The sequence below is a fragment of the Oncorhynchus gorbuscha genome, linkage group LG15 (genome assembly GCF_021184085.1).
Source record: "Oncorhynchus gorbuscha isolate QuinsamMale2020 ecotype Even-year linkage group LG15, OgorEven_v1.0, whole genome shotgun sequence".
NCBI lineage: Eukaryota > Metazoa > Chordata > Actinopteri > Salmoniformes > Salmonidae > Oncorhynchus > Oncorhynchus gorbuscha.
The window spans coordinates 44,959,377-44,980,504 of NC_060187.1; the positions used below are offsets into that span (position 1 = coordinate 44,959,377).

Sequence of the window (21,128 nt, forward strand, 5' to 3'; positions counted from 1 at the left end):
ACAGGGTATTTGTTTTTTTTGGGGGGGGCAGGCAGGCAATTAAGCTGTCATTTTGTGCTCTCCTGCCAGGCGAAGGAAAAAATATATATCTTGAAGTAGCTTCAAAGGAAAGGATGAAAAGGGAGTAGGTGATTTCAGAGAGTTTCAAGTCCATCCAGGGTGTTATTTTTATAAGCATTTTTCAAACCCCTTCAACTAAACAGCAGGGACGGGAGTTCCAGAATGATGCAAAAGAGTAGTTTGATAGGGCACTTTGTATTATATAGTTATTTATAAGTGATATGTCCGCTTTAGACCACATCTACCTTCATAACACAAACTGAACAGATAAATCGAACACATGAAGAAATGCCACACACTAATAACTTCATACAACACTGAATGCCCATAGTTTTTATTTGACTGTCTATTTTCCCATGTTACAGTTTTATACTTTTGTATTACCGGTTTACAGGTTCAGAATGCAGAAAAATAACAGGCTGAACTGGTCACAGTTTGGTCATATTGTATTAATATTGCCAAAACACTGTGCCAGTATAATAACTACATATATACATACTCTCCATTTTTTTCCTTTTGCCTTGAGACAATCTTGAGCAGTTGGGGGTCAATGATAGATAATCAGACTCTTCATATATGCTCATTTTAAGTGCCAGAATGGCTTTAAAAAATGCAATTGCACATGAATAGTAGACATGGCCCAGTGAACATAAAAACTGTTAATTTGGTAGTAATAAGTGCAATGATGAAAATAACACAACCTTCTTGACAGATGTCAAGAAGACCGAAGGGTCAACATGGCTAAATGCTTTCGAAAGTGTAACATTATTTAATCAGTACAACAATTTTACAGGTGTATTGTGAAAGAGGACTCTTGATCCATCTGTAATTTGCCAGTTAAAACCTCATATCTCTACATTCTTCAACTAGCTGCTGAATGCGTACTTATATACAGGAATGCAAAACACAGGAAACTCAATGGTCTTCAACCTCAGATAAGCTACAATAAAACTCAGTTACCTCTCACACATCACTACGCAATACAGGTCTGCTCAAAGCAGATTGGTCGATACACTCAGCAGAATTTACCGTATGTAATTGTTTTCTCATTTATCTATGTTGTGGTTAACGTTAACTATTTTTTTAATGATTTTTTTTTTTAAGTGACAAGATTTTTTAATCCCGCATAGATCTCATGTCTTTCGGAACATTTTTGTATCTAGCTCTGACAATGTATCTGGAGGACGTAGAGACGAGACGAGATTGTAATGGGGGACACTCGTATCCCTATCGGGGGAGTCCTAAGGAGGAGCAGGATGGGAGACTAATAAGACCTTGCGGCTGTACTGTAGTACCACCCGAGAGAAAGCAGGAGGTCACTGACTGCCACGGATGGCCTGTCACCAGAGGATAGACACGCAGCCTGCGTGCTTGCTACAGTAGAATGTGCTCCTTTGGCAATCCGTAAGAGGCATCCTGGCAACCAATGGAATTGAGAGGATAAGCCAAGGAACTTATCCCCCCCCCCCTCACATGGAGGCCAACATTACTATGCCAAGCACTTAAAGGAGGGGTTTGAAAGGATAGCATTTAAAAATTATGTAAAAGGTATATATCGCATATGCATATTTAAACACATTTGTTGCTATATAAGAGTAAAGAGAACCTAAACTTGCTAAGATTTTGAATGCAGATATAATGGTAGCATAGTGGATTGGCTGTTCTCTCTCCCCCCCTCCCCCTTTTGGTTTTACAGAGCTGTGAATCATTTGTGTTTGTGACAGGAGTTTTTATGAATGGGTGTATGCAAGTGAAAAACAGCTACTGATTTGTCCACTGGTTATTTCTTATCCGGATTGAGAATGCATTACACATCACCACAGTACACCTCAGTCTAGATTCGTCAGACAAAAACAGGTCAACATTTGTTACAACAAATATCAGGTATTTTTGTTTACTGTTTTTAAGTTTACTCTCTTTGTAAGTTACGTTTAATATTATGGAGTTTAAAAACATGCTTGGGCTAACTGCAGTGATATCTTACAGCAAGCTTTATTTAGCAAGTGTGCAAAGCTTAAATATACATGTTTTAATAAAATGAATAAAATATTTTATTGTGTAAATGAAAATGCCATTATGGGAGTAGCAATGCAGCTATTATCTTACGTCGAAACTAGGGATGCACAAATGTGGAACTGAAACCGGTTGCTTTGGGCCCAAGCCGTTAGTGTTTTTAGGAACTCTTTTGGGGTCTCAACTTACAGTTTTGCAATTTAGTTGAGCATCAGCAGTTTTTTTCTCTTATGTCAGTCGATTATTGAGCGTGCACGAAGGGCACATGCCCAGGGGCCTCCCATTGATTTTGCCAGTCACTCTCCCTCAGATATCATATTAACGTGGCGTAAGTCATGGCAAAATCTGTAGAATTGCAGTCTTCTCTCTGCACCATGGCAAAATGTGTAGAATTGTAGCAAACTTGCTTTAAAACTGCAATATTTTCTCTGCGCCCAATGGCAAAAACAAAAATGTATTGCAAGGAAATTCACTCAAAACATATATTTTTTTCTCTACGCCATCAAGAGGGGTCCACTAAAATATTTTTCTCCTGTGAGTTGGGGGGGGCCTCCCAGCAAAAATGTTGCTTTAGGCCCCCAAAAGGCTAGGGGGAAATCTTGGTCAGTAACCAATATCCTTTTGTCCATGATGACTGATATAATTTCTGTATCAGCCATCATGGGAAAAATGGTATTACAGAAATTGTGTCAACAACTAGCTATTTATCAAAAGGCCTTTTTCATAATTGATAAAATACCATTTTTTTGTAAAAGGTCTAATATAGTTTCACCTAGAGAACACCAATCCCCGGGTGTTGGGAGTTGTACAAGGTGAACAGTGCACCGTGTCATTTTATTTTAGCTCAGATTTAACACCATATAATATTGGTACAGAATATTGTTTTTTTCAGCCATATTTGTCCTACACTGATGTGAATTCAAATATGTTTCAATTAGGGATGCATGATATAAGTATTTTAATACTCAATATTATGCTTGCAGCATGAAGATTCTTAACAATGAGATGGCTTCAGCTAACATTTAAAAATAAATGTGTCGCGCTCACAGATCATGCCTCTAAGCCAGTGGTCACCAACCTTGGTCCTGGAGAGCTATAAGGTGTGCCGACTTCGAATTAAAACATTCCCGTGCGTACATAGCATTCCAAAGTAGAACTAAAGCGGAATCATTTGAATTGACACTTGATTTTCAGATACATTAGATTTCAATCATTTTAGAGATTACATTACATTTACAAACCTTGATGCCGGAAAACCTGGAATCCAGATAGGAAAATGTTCCTGCATTGTGTTTTAAAAAACGATTTGATTTTTAAACAATTACTATATGAAAAAAGAACAAAACTCAATGTTTGGTTTTACAAGATTTTTTCCCCAGCAGGTACCAGGTTTGCCGGATTTCAATTTAGTTTGAATAGTACTCCCAGGCCTTTTTGGGGATTCGACCAAGATTGATTGTCATGCTGTTTTCTTTGTCTATTGCTCATAATTCAAATGGCTTTTGTTACTTTTCTAATAAGCTTTAACTGTGCTGAGGACATGTGTATTTGCAGTGTAAATATGATTATTGAACCCTTGTATATGTATTGTTACTGCTGAATGTGGATCAATGACAGGAACAAGCCATCTCGTGTAGCCTCTCCAGTTTCAGCAAACAGATCTATGTCGTCTCCACTTACCTCGGTATGTCGTGTGAAGATTCTTACTAAGCTAGTGCGAGGGTGTCAATAATGCATATATAGTTGATTTAAGTACTTCTCTGCAAAGTTCTGTTTTGACCCATCTATCCAACTGTGAAAAACAACATCTAGCTATAAATGTTAAGATGTCAAAATCAGGAATCCAAACATTTCAGTTACTTGAATGAATTGTCAAGCTGAGGCCCTATTTAGCATCAATGCATGCCATCTTTGTCATAGGTTTTCAATGCCAAACTTGGGAAAGTTTCTTTATCAATATATTTGCTCCAAAACATGCCAAATAATGTTATTAGGTGACATTTAATATATTCTACATTTTGTGCTATTATGTCTTGGTCTTGCTGATCCATTGTCTTGATTCATTGATTCATTTTTTTAAATATATTTCTTTTTTTTACAATTGTCTTGTGTGAAATGTCTATACACAAATGCATACATGCAGTAGATCCAATATGATTTTGACTGCAAAATGCTTACTCCAACTAATTATTAGGCTATGTAATTAATTGGCAAAAATATTTAATACTTAAGGCAAAATATTATTTGACGTAAAAAAGATATTCATAAACAAAGAATATCTCAAAGGAAATGGAATATATTAAATGACAATATTTTACATTTTCACTGTCAAGAAATGTACAAAACCAGCTGTGGTCTTGCAAGATCTTGCAGGTTATATGTGAAGTTCCCTTTTTATTTTATTTTTTGCATGGTCCTGTTCCTGAAAAAGAAAAATGTCTTGATTATACTGTAAAGGGTAATGCATTGGGTTGGTGGTATGAAGGGGGTTTGGTTTATCGCTTGGGGTCATTTGCAAGGCCAAAGGTTGATTTGTTAATTGCTTTTGATAATGTGAAAAAGGGTTACTTCACAATAACCACTATATCATTTTCATTATTAAAGTACATTCTCTTCAAAGGAAATAAAGCACTTTAAGTGTTACTGTGATTGGCTGGTTTTATTTTTAGTAAGGTCAGATTTAGCAGTTTGTGTACATGTGACAGGATGAGTACATGTGTGAATGGATGTGTACCTGTATGTAGAGGTCGACCGATTATGATTTTTCAACGCCGATACCGATTATTGGAGGACAAAAAAGGCCGATACTGATTAATCGGACAATTTTTTAAATGTATTTGTAATAATGACAATTACAACAATACTGAATGAACACTTATTTTAACTTAAAATAATACATCAATAAAATCAATTTAGCGTCAAATAAATAATGAAACATGTTCAATTTGGTTTATATAATGCAAAAACAAAGTGTTGGAGAAGAAAGTAAAAGTGCAATATGTAAGAAAGCTAAGGTTTAAGTTCCTTGCTCAGAACATGAGAACATATGAAAGCTGGTTGTTCCTTTTAACATGAGTCTTCAATATTCCCAGGTAAGAAGTTTAAGGTTGTAGTTATTATAGGACAATTTATCTCTATACCATTTGTATTTCATGTACCTTTGACTATTGGATGTTCTTATAGGCACTTTAGTATTGCCAGTGTAACAGTATAGCTTCCTTCCCTCTCCTCGCTCCTACCTGGGCTCGAACCAGGAACACATCGACAACAGCCACCCTCGAAGCAGCGTTACCCATGCAGAGCAAGGGGAACAACTACTCCAAGTCTCAGAGCGAGTGACGTTTGAAACGCTATTAGCGCGCACCCCGCTAACTTGCTAGCCATTTCACATCACATCGTTACACCAGCCTAATCTCGGGAGTTGATAGGCTTGAATTCATAAACAGCAGAGCTGCTGGCAAAATGCACTAAAGTGCTGTTTGAATGAATGCTTATGAGCCTGGTGCCTACCATCGCTCAGTCAGACTGCTCTATCAAATCATAGACTTAGTTATAACATAGTAACACACAGAAATACAAGTCTTAGTTCATTAATATGGTCGAATCTGGAAACTATCTCGAAAACAATTTTTTTTTCTTCCAGTGAAATACGGAACCGTTCCGTATTTCATCTAACGGGTGGCATCCATCTGTCTAAATATTCCTGTTACATTGCACAACCTTCAATGTTATGTCATAATTACATAAGATTCTGGCAAATTAGTTCGCAATGAGCCAGGCGGCCTAAACTGTTGCATATACCCTGACTCTACGTGCAATGAACGCAAATGAAGTGACACAATTTCACCTGGTTAATATTGCCTGCTAACCTGGATTTCTTTTAGCTAAATATATACTTCTGTGTATTGATTTTAAGAAAGGCATTGGTGTTTATGGTTAGGTACACGTTGGAGCAACGACAGTCCTTTTTCGCGAATGCGCACTGCATCGATTATATGCAACGCAGGACACGCTAGATAAACTAGTAATATCATTAACCATGTATAGTTATAACTAGTGATTATGATTGATTAAGTTTAATGCTAGCTAGCAACTTACCTTGGCTTCTTACTGCATTCGCGTAACAGGCGGGCTTTAACCGTAAGGTTGCAAGATTGAATCCATGTGCAGACAAGGTAAAAATCTGTCGTTCTGTCCCTGAACAAGGCAGTTAACCCACCGTTCCTAAGCCATCATTGAAAATAAGAATGTGTTCTTAACTGACTTGCCTAGTTAAATAAAGAAATTTGCGTCCAAAATGACCGATTTCCGATTGTTATGAAAACTTGAAATCGGCCCTAATTAATCGGCCATTCCGATTAATCGGTCGACCTCTACCTGTATGTATACCTTTTGAGTGTTTGTTTAAAAGTGTAATTTTAAGGACAGTCCTTTCACCAATCTACAGATACTTATTCAATTACTCATTTGACAGATTTACATAAAAAAGTACTCACTTTAAAAAAAGTGGTCCACTGTCCATCCGATTTGGTTTATTTTACATTGATACAGAGATCAGAAATTGGCTGTTACATGACATGAATGACAAATCCGAGGTTGGTGTGTGTGATCAGGGGTCACAGGGGTCAGCCACCCGGCCGGTGAACACCATGGTGTTGATGGTGGACTCTCGGATGAGCAGGAGGAAGGGCCGGTTGGCCATAAACACCTCCTGGTTTAAGTTGATGGAGCGGCCGATGGCCACCACAGCTGTGGCAGCAACCACCTCACTGCCTTCCTCATTCACCTGCAACATTTGTTTATTTGTTAAAAATAGTTTTGAAAGTTTATGATCATTGATTTAATGAAGTTAAACAACTATATTTTATGCTTGTTAATTGTTCAATTAGGCATAGTGCCCCACCTGATGCACATTTGATCTGTTAGCAAATCGTTTTTTCCCCAGCTACTTTAAGTAATGATCCTAATGGATTTCATATGATTCTTATGGATCCTGTACATACCTCTATGAATGCTTTATGGAATGCATCTGAAATGTACAGATTATTTGCCTCGTCTTCCAGGATGCCTGAGAGGCTGGCGTCCCTGGGGCTGAAGAGGTCCTCGAGCCCCATGGCCTGAAGTTGCTCCTTCAGACTGAAGCTGTCTTCGATGCGGAAGCGTGGCAGATGCACTGACACCGCGGTCTCCCTCATGTTATCCAGCCAGCCAGTCAGCTTCTTCAAGTCCAGGTTCTCCTCCACCTTACAACAACAGCAGATGTTCAGTGTGATTGGTGGTATGGAGGATGAGTTGAAATTATCTAAATGTGTCATGAATAGCAAATTACTAAAACATGAATAACCTTGGGAGTACAATATAATTGTCAGTGAACAGTAACTGACGACAGTAGGCACCCGGGACCCACCTCAGACAAGGGTGTTCCTTTCAGTGGTAGGATCAGCACCATGGTGATGCCCTCTCCGCGGTACGGCAGCTCCAGCAGCTGCACCTTATCTTCAGTGAACCTGCCGTAGCGAAACTTGGTCTCCTGGTACATCATGGACACTGGGCATGTCTTGGACTTACTCACGTAGAAGTCGGCCTTGAAGACTTTGTCTTTGTCGAATTGGCTTTTCCACTGACCCTGTGAGACAGCAAAAAATAAGGCGACAGTTGAATGAAAGGCAATGGGTTCCTGGGTGGTGGCCAAAATGAGACTTGTTTTGGCCTGTCCATCCATAGGCAGTGCAGAACACAAAATGTGTGAGAAAAATATACTCAACACACCTTGAAATAGATGGTGTTGACCAGGACCAGCACAGTGTTGGAGTTCAGTGATCCCTCCGGCAAAGTGTTCTGAATCCTTTTTTCCGTCTTGTTTGAGATCCAATCGTTGATGGTCACCCGGGACAGCTCTGGCTTCTCCTGAAAGACCCATGTTCACAGAATTGCACTTCTACCATGTCACATGCCTTGAACTACTTTGGTAACTCTGGAATTGAATTACTCAACAAAAATAACATGTAGTAAGTAATAACTCAGTACATCTAATTCAGTTGTTCCCACCTCTGGTCCTTGACTACCCCCAACAGTACACATTTTTATTGTACCCCTGGACACGCACACCTGATTCAACTTGTCAACTAATCATCAGGCCCTCAATGAGTTGAATCAGATTTGTCTGAGGCAACAACAACAATGTGTGTTGTTGGGGGTACTCGAGGACTGGAGTTAGGAACCACTTCTCTAATTGATTACTCAACTCTGGTCCATAATAGTAACAAGTGACTTAATTAACTCTTGTACACACAGTAATTGTTATTAAAGAGTGCATAATAACACATGCAATTTGTGATGTGTGAAAGGGTCAAATTAAGCAGTAGGCTATGAAAAATGCAAGAGGGAATGACCTTGAAATTGAGTGGCATGAGTTTGGCGCCATACACCAGCTCACTGATATTCTGGTAATTCTCACTGAATGCCAGAGACTTTTCCCCGAAAAGACGGTTGGCTGAGATCAGCTCTGTCGTCTTGTCTTTCTTGCGGTACAGACGACAGTTTAGCTTGGCGAAGAAGAAATGCACTTGGTCCGACGTCTTCTCTTTGATCGTGTCAAACTCAAACACCTGAATTGAGATTGAGACAGAGGTCAGACATTGGGAGGCCTGAGCTGTTATTGGTTGTGGCTATAAATAAATAAATAAAAATCATTGAAGAAGAGCAAGACAGACTGAGTCAACACATTAACTGACATCAAACCCACATTTCTAAGTTCCTCCTGCCTAATGTGTATGAAACAAATGCTGAGTGGGTCATGCATGTAATTGTAAATGTATAGTAACAGTCTCAATCTTGATGGTTTTATACACGGAGTGTAGGAACACTTGCTCTTTCCATGACATAGACTGACCAGGTGAAAGCTATGATCCCTTATTGAGGTCACTTGTTAAATCCACTTCAATCAGTGAAGGGAGGAGACAGGTTAAAGACGGATTTTTAAGCCTTGAGACATGGATTGTATGTGTGCCATTCAGAGGCTGAATGGGCAAGGCAAAATATTTAAGTGCCTTTGAACGGGGTATGGCAGTAGGTGCCGGGCACACAGGTTTGAGTGTGTCAAGAACTGCAACACTGCTGGGTTTTTCACACAACAGTTTCCCGTTTGTATTATGAATGGTCGACCACTCAAAGCACATCCAGCCAAAAGGGGGTGCAACAAAACATTAGGAAGGTGTTCTTAATGTTTTGTACACTGTATTTTGGCCTTTTAATGCGGGTTACCAAGACCATTTAAAGAGTGACTGCCCCTAAAAACCAACTTCTCATTTTGAAAGCGGACTATGTGGCAATAATATGAGTCAGACACATTTATTCTAGTGTCCACAAAGCATAAAAAGGAGAATTTTGTCATAAAGTCGGTCTAGTCCAAAACAAGAGTTGCGAGATGATAGGAAAACTCATTGTCATGGAATGAAGGGTACCTTAACAGTTTTCCTTGGGTTGGGTTTATTTCAATCCCGCCCACAGCTGGAAGCACCCAAATAATCATCCATTTGGAGTGCAGCTGCACACGACCCGATCGTAATGCCCATGGTAAATTTGTACACAATATTTCAAAAGGACAATAGCTCCACACCTCAATGACTTACAAACTTCAAATCAACTATATATATTGTCAAAATTCATAATTCATATACAAATATTGAAAGCATTTAATGAGACAACTAAAAGATGTGCAACATGAAAATATTGTCCCATTTACATTGTGTAATTTATTGATTGTCCCTAACTAGCCCCAGAGATAGGTTTGACATCGGATAGCCTATTTTTCCACGGTCGCACACCAGCCGGCTGAAGCTAATTGGCTAGCACTACCTAGCCAACGTCAAGACACTAGACCTGGTTCGACTATTTCAAGTTATCTAAAAGGGTGAGTGACTAACTGTGTAGTGTTTTGGCAGAAGTGAATGTACAAAAGCTTGCCACGTGCGAACACACGAGACACCAACATTTCGCTTCAGACCTCTTACGTTCATAATCTGTTTGAGCGTGTTGTTGCAGGCGCCTAGTTTGGTCATGGCGAAGGCTGTGGATATGCTGATAGGGGACATGAAGATGTTGGCCTCGCTGGGTTTACCCTGGGATAGCTGCTTGAACAGGGACAAGGCGAAGCGACTGTTCGCCTTGGACAGCTCCCACACCCGGGGATTGGTGTTCTCAGGGACTTTCTCTGGTTTAGCATCCGCTGTCAAGGCTTCATCATCGGGGCTGCGGTAGACACACTTGGGCTCCAGGGGCACGTCTTTGGGCTTGACATGGCAGAAGTCTTTGAACGCCTGGGAGGTTGATAGCAAGGCGAGGAGCAGCCCCAGAATCCACACAAACTCGGACAACCTCATCCTGAGGGAGAGAAAGGGGTCTGGGTCAGGTTATATGAGGTTTATTCAATCCCTTTGGTCATTGGTCACCGGATAATTTAGATTTGGGAAACCAGCTGTCTCTGGCCAACTGATGGCATGTAAGGATCAATGAAGCACCGGGGGAAGGGGAAACTAGCAGACACTGCAGCTCACAAGGACTAGCGTTGGTATAGGCCTCAGTATGGTACTGTATACACATCTATTGTTTTAAGCTACCTTGAAATACTGGTACAAACCAGAGGAGGCTCCTTCAGGGAGGAGAGGGATGTCCTCATTTTTTTTTATAGGATGTCCTACATTAAGCCAAACCATTGGCTTAACTAGAACATATTGAAAATAACTTTCAACCTACCTCCCTTACTTTTTTAAGTCACCAGATGCCACTACAGCACACATTCTAACCAACATAACACCACTCAAAGTAACTTCCAAAGTTCAACTGTCTCTTTGCCTAGTGGGAGGTCGTTGTAATGTAGGGAAACACAAAAAATAACAAAGCACACACCGGGGCTATCTCAATGGGGAAATTCATCATTTTAAAGAGTTTCCACTCAGTTTGCTATCCGAATACGTGATATTTGAATAAAGCTTAGGGTATGTTGTGTTATCACCTTATTAGAAGCACCTTTTTTTCTTTAAATTAGTTAGTCGTTTTATTCAGCACCTGTAAAAAAAAACATTGGATGCAAGTAAAACCTCTACTTTAATGGAATTCATAACTCAAGAGTGGCCATCTAAGTATGTACAGTGGGGTCCAAAATGATTGACACCCTTGATTAATATAAGCAATAAAATAATTTAAATACTTAGCTATATTGTATGCTAACATTTTTGAAATTGTATTATTTTATACTAATACTGTACATGCTAACCTCGTTATTGGTAATCTGTAACTTTCTCACTCATTATTCATGATTCATTCAGGATGATACTTAATCATGGTAGCATCCACATTTTTATAAACATATTCTATTCTTATTTACAATTAAAGTGACTGCAAAATGAAAATACATTATTTACCATTTCATTTGGGCACAAAATAATCAGAAACACAACCAAAATTAACTACAAATGCATCCAACAAGTTTGTAGAGTCACAAGCTTGATGTAGTCATTACGTGCTAGGAATATGGGACCAAATACAAAACCTTTGACTACTTCATATGAACCTTTAGGGGTGTCAATTTTGACCCCTAGCTTTTAGAGAAAGAAAAGTATTACTTGTGACACACAATCTTTCCCGGCGCAATTGTATCAGTATAAAATAATTTGCCAATTATTTTAGGATAGAACATAGCTCAATATTTGAGATGTAATACAGTCATTATTGATCATCTTTATCAAGGGTGTCAATAACTTTGAATCCCACTGGATATGAAAGGGATTAAAATAGCAACTAGGAACCACACAATGCTAAAAGAAAATATGTTTTAAGTGCGAAGACTTACAATAGAACAACCATTTCTGTTGAGAAGCTTTGAATTTACCCGTCTGTTTATTCAGCGAGCCATTGACAAATACCTGTTGCTAAATACGTGCCATCTTTGAACATAGCATCGCCTCTTTCAACCAAACTAAACCCTATGTAACAATATTATGAATTGACAATGCCTTACCTGAGGTCTATTTTCCTTGTAAATGACTGTGTGTGTGGAACCTAAGTATCGGCGGCGAGTTGAGCTCATGAGTTCCTCATAGGGGTCAGTGTCCTGTAGCGCAAGTGGGGGGCTGGAGAAAGGAAGATTTACTCAGCTCAAACTTTGAAGTTTTGACTTTGAAGTATTGATCCGATTCAGTTGAGTTGGTCCCACGTGTTGATTGATCCAATGTTCTAAACACATCTTTAATAGTATTTGTTTATATGAAATAATACAATAATGCATCATGCCAATACACAGAGAATGGTCACAGTGAAGAATAAATAAGTACAGGCTCATTTGTACAATTGTACAGAAATACCACATACATGGTGCAATATTGATAATGAGAAGGATTTTTATTGATTTATTTCACCTTCATTTAACCAGGTAGGCCAGTTGAGAACGAGTTCTCATTTACAACTGCGACCTGGCCAAGAAAAAGCGAAGCAGTGCGACAAAAAACAACAGAGTTACACATGGAATAAACAAAAGTACAGTCAATAACACAATAGAAAAATCTATATACAGCGTGTGCAAATGGAGTAAGGAGGTAAGGCAATAAATAGGCCAATAGTAGCGAAGTAATTACAATCTAGCAAATTAACACCGGGGTGATAGATGTGCAGATGATGATGTGCAAGAAGAAATACTGGTGTGCAAAAAAAGTTAATAAAACAATATGGGGATGAGGTAGGTAGTTGGATGGGCTATTTACAGATGGGCTGTGTACAGCTGCTGCTCAGATAGCTGATGCTTAAAGTTAGTACATCTAAGAGAAAGATGTTGCTCTACATCACATTAACAGCTGTCTGCGTTATTTTTTGATCAGCTTTAATATTGCAGATTGTAGCTTCCATCAATGTAATTGTCTGCATCACTTCCAATCTCCCATTAAATACATTGTAAATACACAGTACCAGTCAAAAGTTTGGACACCTACTCATTCAAGGGTTTTTCTTTATTTTTTACTATTTTCTACAGTGCAGAATAATAGCGAACATATCAAAACTATGAAATAACATGTATGGAATCATGTAGGAACCAGAAAGTGTTAAACAAATGAAAATATATTTTAGATTTGAGATTCTTCAAAGTAGCCACCCTTTGCCTCTGACAGCTTTGCACACTCTTGGCATTCTCTCAACCAGCTTCACCTGGAATGCTTTTCCAACAGTCTTGAAGGATTTCCCACATATGCTGAGCACTTGTTGGCTGCTTTTCCTTCACTCTGCGGTCTGACTCATTCCAAACCATCTTGATTTGGTTGAGGTCAGGGGATTGTGGAGGCCAGGGCATCTGATGCAGCACTCCATCACTCTCCTTCTTGGTAAAATAGCCCTTACACAGCCTGGAGGTGGGTTTAGAGTCATTGTCCTGTTGAAAAACAAATGATAGTCCCACTAAGCCCAAACCAGATGGCTTGGCGTATCTCTGCAGAATTCTGTTGTAGCCATGCTGGTTAAGTGTACCTTGAATTCTAAATAAATCACTGACAATGTCACCAGCAAAGCACCCCCACACCATAACACCTCCTCCATGCTTTACGGTGGGAAATACACAGGCGGAGATAATCCATTCACCCACAAAGACACGGCGGTTGGATCCAAAAATCTCAAATTTGGACACCAGACCAAATGACACATTTTCACCGGTCTAATGTCCATTGCTCATGTTTCTTGGCACAAGCAAGTCTCTTCTTATTATTGGTGTATTTTAGTAGTGGCTTCTTTGCAGCAAATCGACCATGAAGGCCTGATTCACAGTCTCCTCTGAACAGTTGATGTTGAGATGTGTCTGTTAAAATCTGTGTAGCATTTATTTGGGCTGCAATTTCTGAGGCTGGTAACTCTAATGAACTTAACTTCTGCAGCAGAGGTAACTCTGGGTCTTCCATTCCAGTGGCGGTCCTCAGAATCAGTTTCATCACAGAGCTTGATGTTTTTTGTGACTGCAATTGAAGAACCTTTCAAAGTTCTTGAAATGTTCCATATTGACTGACCTACATGTCTTAAAGTAATTATGTCATTTCTGACTGTCGTTTCTCTTTGCTTATTTGAGCTGTTCTTGCCATAATATAGACTTGGTCTTTCACCAAATAGGGCTTACTTCTGTGTAAAACACCTAACTTGTCACAACTCAACTGATTGGCCCAAACGCATTAAGAAGGAAATAAATTCCACAAATTAACTTTTAAGAAGGCACACCTGTTAATTGAAATGCATTCCAAGTGACTACCTCATGAAGCTGGTTGAGAGAATGCCAAGATTGCCTTGATGACCGCTTTGCACAAAGAATCTCAAATATAAATTATATTTTGATTTAACACTTTTTTGGTAACTACATGATTCCATATGTGTTATTTTGATGTCTTCATTATTCTGCAATGTAGAAAATAGTAAAAATAAAGAATACCCATTGAATGAGTAGGTGTTCTTAAACTGTTGACCGGTAGTGTATGTAAACAAGATATTTTTACATTTGCAAAAATGTATAAAAACCTGTTTTCGCTTTCATTATGGGGTATTGTGTGTAGACTGATGTTTTATTTAATCAATTTTAGAGTAAGGCTGTAACGTAACAAAATGTGGAAAAAGGGGTCTGTATACTTTCCCGAATGCACTGTATATATACATTTTACAGACAATGTATTCTACAATAGTTGTCTTTCCTTATTTTATTTTTTTCATCCTTCAACTACCCTCAACCCCTCCCATCTACAGTTGCAAGACAAAGTATGTGAACCCTTTGGAATTACCTGGATTTCTGCATAAATTGGTCATAAAATTTAATCGGATCAAAACAATAGTCTACTTAAACTAATAACACACACAATTATACGTTTTCATGTCTTCATTGAACACACTGTGTAGATATTCACAGTGTAGGGTGAATAATTGTTTATGGTTCATTGAACAAGCATGGGAAACAGTGTTTTAAACCCTTTACAATGAAGATCTGAAGTTATGGATTTTTACAAATTATCTTTGAAAGACAGGGTCGTGAAAAAGGGACGTTTCTTTTTTTGCTGATATACAGTGGGGAGAACAAGTATTTGATAACCTGCAAAATTGGCAGTGTTTCCTACATACAAAGCAAGTAGAGGTCTGTCATTTTTATCATAGGTACACTTCAACTGTGATAGACTGAATCTAAAACAAATCACATTGTACGATTTTTAAGTAATTCATTAGCATTTTATTGCAGGACATAAGTATTTGATGCATCATTAATATTTGGTACAGAAACCTTTGTTTGCAATTAGAGATCATATGTTTCCTGTAGTTCTTGACCAGGTTTGCACACACTGCAGCAGGGATTTTGGCCCACTCCTCCATACAGACCTTCTCCAGATCCTTCAGGTTTCGGGGCTGTCACTGGGCAATACGGACTTTCAGCTCCCTCCAAAGATTTTCTACTGGGTTCAGGTCTGGAGACTGGCTAGGCTACTCCAGGACCTTGAGATGCTTACGGAGCCACTCCTTAGTTGCCCTGGCTGTGTATTTCGGGTCGTTGTCATGCTGGAAGACTCAGCCACGACCCATCTTTAATGCTCTTACTGAGGGAAGGAGGTTGTTGGCCAAGATCTCGCGATACATGGCCCCATCCATCCTCCCCTCAATACGGTGCAGTCATCCTGTCCCCTTTGCAGAAAAGCATCCCCAAAGAAGGATGTTTCCACCTCCATGCTTCACAGTTGGGATAGTGTTCTTGGGGTTGTACTCATCCTTCTTCTTCCTCCAAACACAGCAAGTGGAGTTTAGACCAAAAAGCTCAATTTTTGTCTCATCAGACCACATTACCTTCTCCCATTCCTCCTCTGGATCATCCAGATGGTCATTGGCAAACTTCAGACGGGCCTGGACATGCACTTGCTTGAGCAGGGGGACCTTGTGTGCGCTGCAGGATTTTAATCCATGACGGCGCAGTGTGTTACTAATGGTTTTCTTTGAGACTGTGGTCCCAGCTCTCTTCAGGTCATTGACCAGGTCCTGCCATGTAGTTCCGGGGTGATCCCTCACCTTCCTCATGATCATTGATGCCCCACAAGGTGAGATCTTGCATGGAGCCCCAGACAGAGGGTGATTGACCATCATCTTGAACTTCTTCCATTTTCTAATAATTGCGCCAACAGTTGTTGCCTTCTCACCAAGCTGCTTGCCTATTGTCCTGTAGCCCATCCCATCCTTGTGCAGGTCTACAATTTTATCCCTGATGTCCTTACACAGCTTTCTGGTATTGGCCATTGTGGAGAGGTTGAGGTCTGTTTGATTGAGTGTGTGGACAGGTGTCTTTTCTACAGGTAACGAGTTCAAACAGGCGCAGTTAATACAGGTAATGAGTGGAGAACAGGAGGGCTTCTCTTAGAAAATGTAACAGGTCTGTGAGAGCTGGAATTCTTACTGGTTGGTAGGTGATCAAATACTTATGTCATGCAATACAATGCTAATTAATTACTTAAATCATACAATGTGATTTTCTGGATTTTTATTTTAGATTCCGCCTCTCACAGTTGAAGTGTACCTATGATAAAAATTACAGACCTCTACATGCTTTGTAAGTAGGAAAACCTGCAAAATAGGCAGTGTATCAAATACTTGTTCTCCCCACTGCATTTATGGGACATATTGGTTGCAAGAATTTTGTATAATAATTTTAATTGAAAAAGTTTTGAATACGGTGTCGTTTTGTGTATCAGTTCATAAACCATCTGCCATGGAATCGTTACAATAGTCTTTAACCAATTTTGGTCTTTACAGTTTTTGCCGATTGCTTACACACTGGAAGTGAATGCTTTGACAAAAGCATCAAAACCTTAACTTTTGTAACCATGCCGTAAACAAAATGGCACCTAAAGTACAAACACATTTTCTGCTTTGCACTTTGTTTGCAATTAAGCAAAACACTTTCTTACATTCGACACTTCGTTCAAGAATGAAATCTCTTGCAAACATTGGGAAAACATGAAAAACATACCTGAAATTGGCAACACCCACACACAAAAACACTTATACTGTAATTGAACACCAATAAGTCTGAGCCTTAGCACTACAAATAGAACAGGTATGTCTTCAACTTTCTACACTAGACTGTACATATGTAATTGCTGCACATCATTCTGCATCACAGTACAATACAATGTAGTCCTACAATATTAGGTCTATGATCCTCAGTGAACAAAAAAACATATTGTGCTGTGAAGTACATGCAATATAGTTTTGATGTTAGTATGTAAAAAAAATAACCAAACCAATGACTGCATATTCTTGTATTTTCTACAGAACTGCCAGACGACCTCCTGTGGGTGAACGGCAACACCTGTTCACCCATGAACAGGAACTGGCCATTGTCAATCTAGTGTTGGCGAACAACACCATCCGCCTACATCAACTACGAGGGTAAATCATTACCGATCCCACAACATTCCATAATATCAAGCGTGTCAGTATGTCGATACTGTCGCATCTTGGGTCAACACCAACTTACGATGAAGCAGCTGTACAGGGTTCCATTTGAGAGGAACCGTTTCATTTTGACATAGAAGTGAGATGTTAATGTCCAAGTGTTGCTTCTTATTTGGCTTGTGTGTAGAGTTAACACAATGAGACAAATTCCACAAGTGTGTAAGCAATCGCAAAAAACTAATGCAGGGCCAACAGACAAGTTCCTTACGGTTTCCCCCTCCCACTTGCCTCTTCCATGTTTGCGGTAATGCTGCCCATTAGTTGTGTGTTTGTAGAAATACAAAATGACAGCTAAAAAAAGCATCAGTTTCACAATATTATTTAATTACAGTCCCTGCCAGTAAAGAATCACTGTTGCACATAAGTTACATTTACTTCAAACTTCCAGTTAGTTTACCCCCCCAAAGCAATTGTATTATACAAAAATGCAATCCAATTTTCACACAGTGAATTCTTTAACAAAAGAGAAATGGTATAACAGCTACATCCACATTGGAAAAATATTCTAAACATTCCTTAAGGGAGTAGAATATAAAAACAAACATGGTCTTCATCATGTTGAAGTTAAACATGTACCTTCACTTAATTAAGCAAATTCTTACAAGACAACTTGGGTCGTAGTAATCAAAAGCAATTACATTTCCCAAAGCAATTACATGTCCCAATTACAGTTCCCAAACCAATGAGTGTGTTCAGCGTGAACAAGAGAAAAAGAAAAAGAAAAGCGGTCTCTCCCATTGGGACATGGCCGCTCACATGGAAATCAACTCCCAATAATACCCATCGCCTGTCAGTGTGTGAGGTGTTACAATGTGGGTTAATGGTACATTTCATATCCACTTAAAAGTTAAGTGGTCCTGTGCTACTTGTTTGCAGCGGTGGCAACAATTAAGCAGAGGTGGGCCACCGCTTTGTAATGAATATAGGGGGAACACTGATAGGATTTGCTAATAAGGACAACTAAATCCAAAGAAGTAATTCATTCTGCAGTATTTAGTAAAAACACAATGAATAACTGAAGACATTTCCTGGACAAGAAAGTAACATTCTTGGAAAATAATTAAGTTACTCGTGTTGTCTTGGTGTATGGCTATCCTACTATCAAAATGTTACTGCGTTTACCCAATACGAGTCAATCATCATCACACACACACACTTAATTTAAATTAGGAAGCATAAAATAAAAAAAGACTACCGGGATCTTCTCTCCACAACTTCAAAAAACGGACAACCTTCTAGAAGGGTTGGAAAAATAAAAGCCCCTTGGAAACGGCAGATGTCTTTCCTCTAATCAAACACAGACCAGACAATGCTACGACAGCCCAAAATAGTTTCTTGTTTGGATGAAAGACACAAAATGGCTATGTAAACAAACAGGTGAGTTTCCCCGGTATCAATGGATCTTAAATATTAACTTGCGTTGCAATTTTACAAGTGTAGATTCTGGCACTGAACTCCTTTGTCTCAAAGGATAAAAGCGGTTCCTCGGCTCTGCATTGGCAATCAGCTGATTGACTCATCTTTGCACAGCTGATTTGTAGAGACCATTTAATATAAATGCTGACTCTTGAAGGAGTTTAATTAACAGCGGGAAGTTGATGTACTGTATAGACAAGCCTGTAGGTTTGAATCTTAAACTTTGAAATAGTCAACCTGCTGGAAAGCTCGTCACATTTCTTAAGCCTCAATCAGTGCGCTCAACAATAGAACGACTGAGAACAGACAGTATTCAAAAGATAGCAGTGGAGGTATGGAGTGAAGAGAATTCCCATTCAGACACATTAAAAGGATACATTTTCCCACCAATTTGTTTTTCGAAAGAAGCGAATACGTACATTTATAAGGACATATTTAAACATACATGTTTAAATTTTAATATTATATTAATTTGCACTGGTGCAAAATGTTCACCTTTTTTCAAACACTTAAATATGAAAAAATCATTGAGCAACAGACAGGGCTTTGAACCACAGTAGTTAACTTAAGAGGTAATTCACTTTCCCAGTGCGGGCAATGGCAGTTCCTTCTGGTTAATACCTCGGATCGAAAGCAGTTCTTAGAAACCACCACATGCTAAATGGACAAACTCCACCACTTCTCTACCTCATTTTCATCATCTCCAGCACAATACCATTGTCAACATATGTGTAAATGGTGCATTTCTACATTTTATTTTTATTTTTTAAAGTTACATTCTACCCGAATGACATCAAAAGCTACATTTTAAAAAGTGATTTTCAAACACTATGCGAGTCGCGGTGACACAGGGACCATGAAAATATCCTCCCTTGGGCTATAAACTCATTGCCGGTTTTAAAAATCAATGTTTATTTTGTTGTTGTTGTAAAAAAAAAAAAACTTTTAATCCTGCTCTGATGTCCCAGAGAAGCATTTTTTAAAGGACCTTTGTCATTTAACCACAGGTCATAGAAACGTGCTGTTTACACAATGTAGACACTGGTTTGGTAATGATCAATGAGGTAAAAAAAAAAAAAAATTAAAAGTGGTGGAATTGCCCTTTAAGAAGTAGCCTAACCCATGAAGCATGGCAATATAACAAACCATTACATTCTTTTGAACCTTCCACAAATTCTGTCTCTACAATGCATTACAGCAAGGGTTTTGTATCCAATCTTTACGATTGTTCAAATGTCAATAGCGCTTTCCCAAGAAATAGTAACACCAAAAATCAACAATAGTATAATGTTACATAGCGATTATACATAAAAAAAAAAGGTCCCACCAAAATTGGTGTTTTTAAGATGTCTCAGTTTATATTGGTCTACAAAATAGTAACAAACACATCAAATAAAAGAGGTGAATAACTGAATAAATGTACAAAGAACGTACATTATTAGTCCAATTCCTCAATAGGGAGTCAAGGCATGGTAAAGATGTACGTTGACCCACGTTCAGAGTGATCCCACAAGTTGGTAAATTAGCATCCCCTAGCGGCTAACACACCGACAACTCTCAACCAGGTCCTCAGAGGACTTTGACGTTCTCTGTAAAAAGGTGTCTGCACACCTTCAAGACAAAAAAGTGTGCATTATTAATCCACATTCAGAGAGCAATGACTCAGCCTTTTATGAGGAGACATGTTGCCTTGATGATGACGCTGATGGGAGGAACATGCAGCATGTCCAAATACATCAAGCCGTCTGATACAACCGTACGTCCAAATGCAATTGGAAGGATTGTTGGAGTTGAATTTTACTCAATGGTTTGACAGATATTAGTAAGCACTGCTCTTCAGATGACAGAAGTGACGCTCCTGGCATTAATGCAGGCTTAGTGGTACCAGTGTATTCTTGGTACGTCTCAGGGCTGTCAAAGCCACAGAGGTCAAACAGTTCAGTGTGATTTAGACCCAACTAAGCACATACATTATCAGTGTTTCCCCTGTGATTTTTTTTGCGCAGTTGTGCCAAAGTTGGGAGGGGGAGGCGATGGTATGGGACGGTCTCCGACCAAATGTTGAGGCCGTCCTCTTGGTCACAGAGATAAAAAATAATAAAAAGGTATGTTTTAACGCAAATTTCCTGCAATTC

The 21,128-nt window shown here is 39.0% G+C and overlaps 1 protein-coding gene across 2 annotated transcripts; it reads right to left on the reverse strand.

The window, feature by feature from the left end:
- Nucleotides 1-6,585: 6,585 nt before the first annotated feature.
- LOC123997368 (antithrombin-III-like) lies at nucleotides 6,586-12,244 on the reverse strand. 2 transcript variants are annotated; one of them, XM_046301513.1, is made up of 8 exons: nucleotides 12,092-12,200; nucleotides 11,087-11,139; nucleotides 10,086-10,455; nucleotides 8,466-8,681; nucleotides 7,843-7,980; nucleotides 7,481-7,699; nucleotides 7,077-7,316; nucleotides 6,586-6,859 (listed from the first exon to the last, which is right to left on the reverse strand). In XM_046301513.1, exons 3-8 carry the CDS (start codon nucleotides 10,452-10,454, stop codon nucleotides 6,683-6,685), a joined length of 1,359 nt encoding a protein of 452 aa, XP_046157469.1. In that variant the 5' UTR covers nucleotide 10,455; nucleotides 11,087-11,139; nucleotides 12,092-12,200; the 3' UTR covers nucleotides 6,586-6,682. The 2 variants fall into 2 exon arrangements, with proteins under 2 accessions (XP_046157469.1, XP_046157470.1); XM_046301514.1 differs by lacking the exon at nucleotides 11,087-11,139 and having other exon boundaries at nucleotides 12,092-12,244.
- Between the last annotated feature and the right edge of the window lie 8,884 nt (nucleotides 12,245-21,128).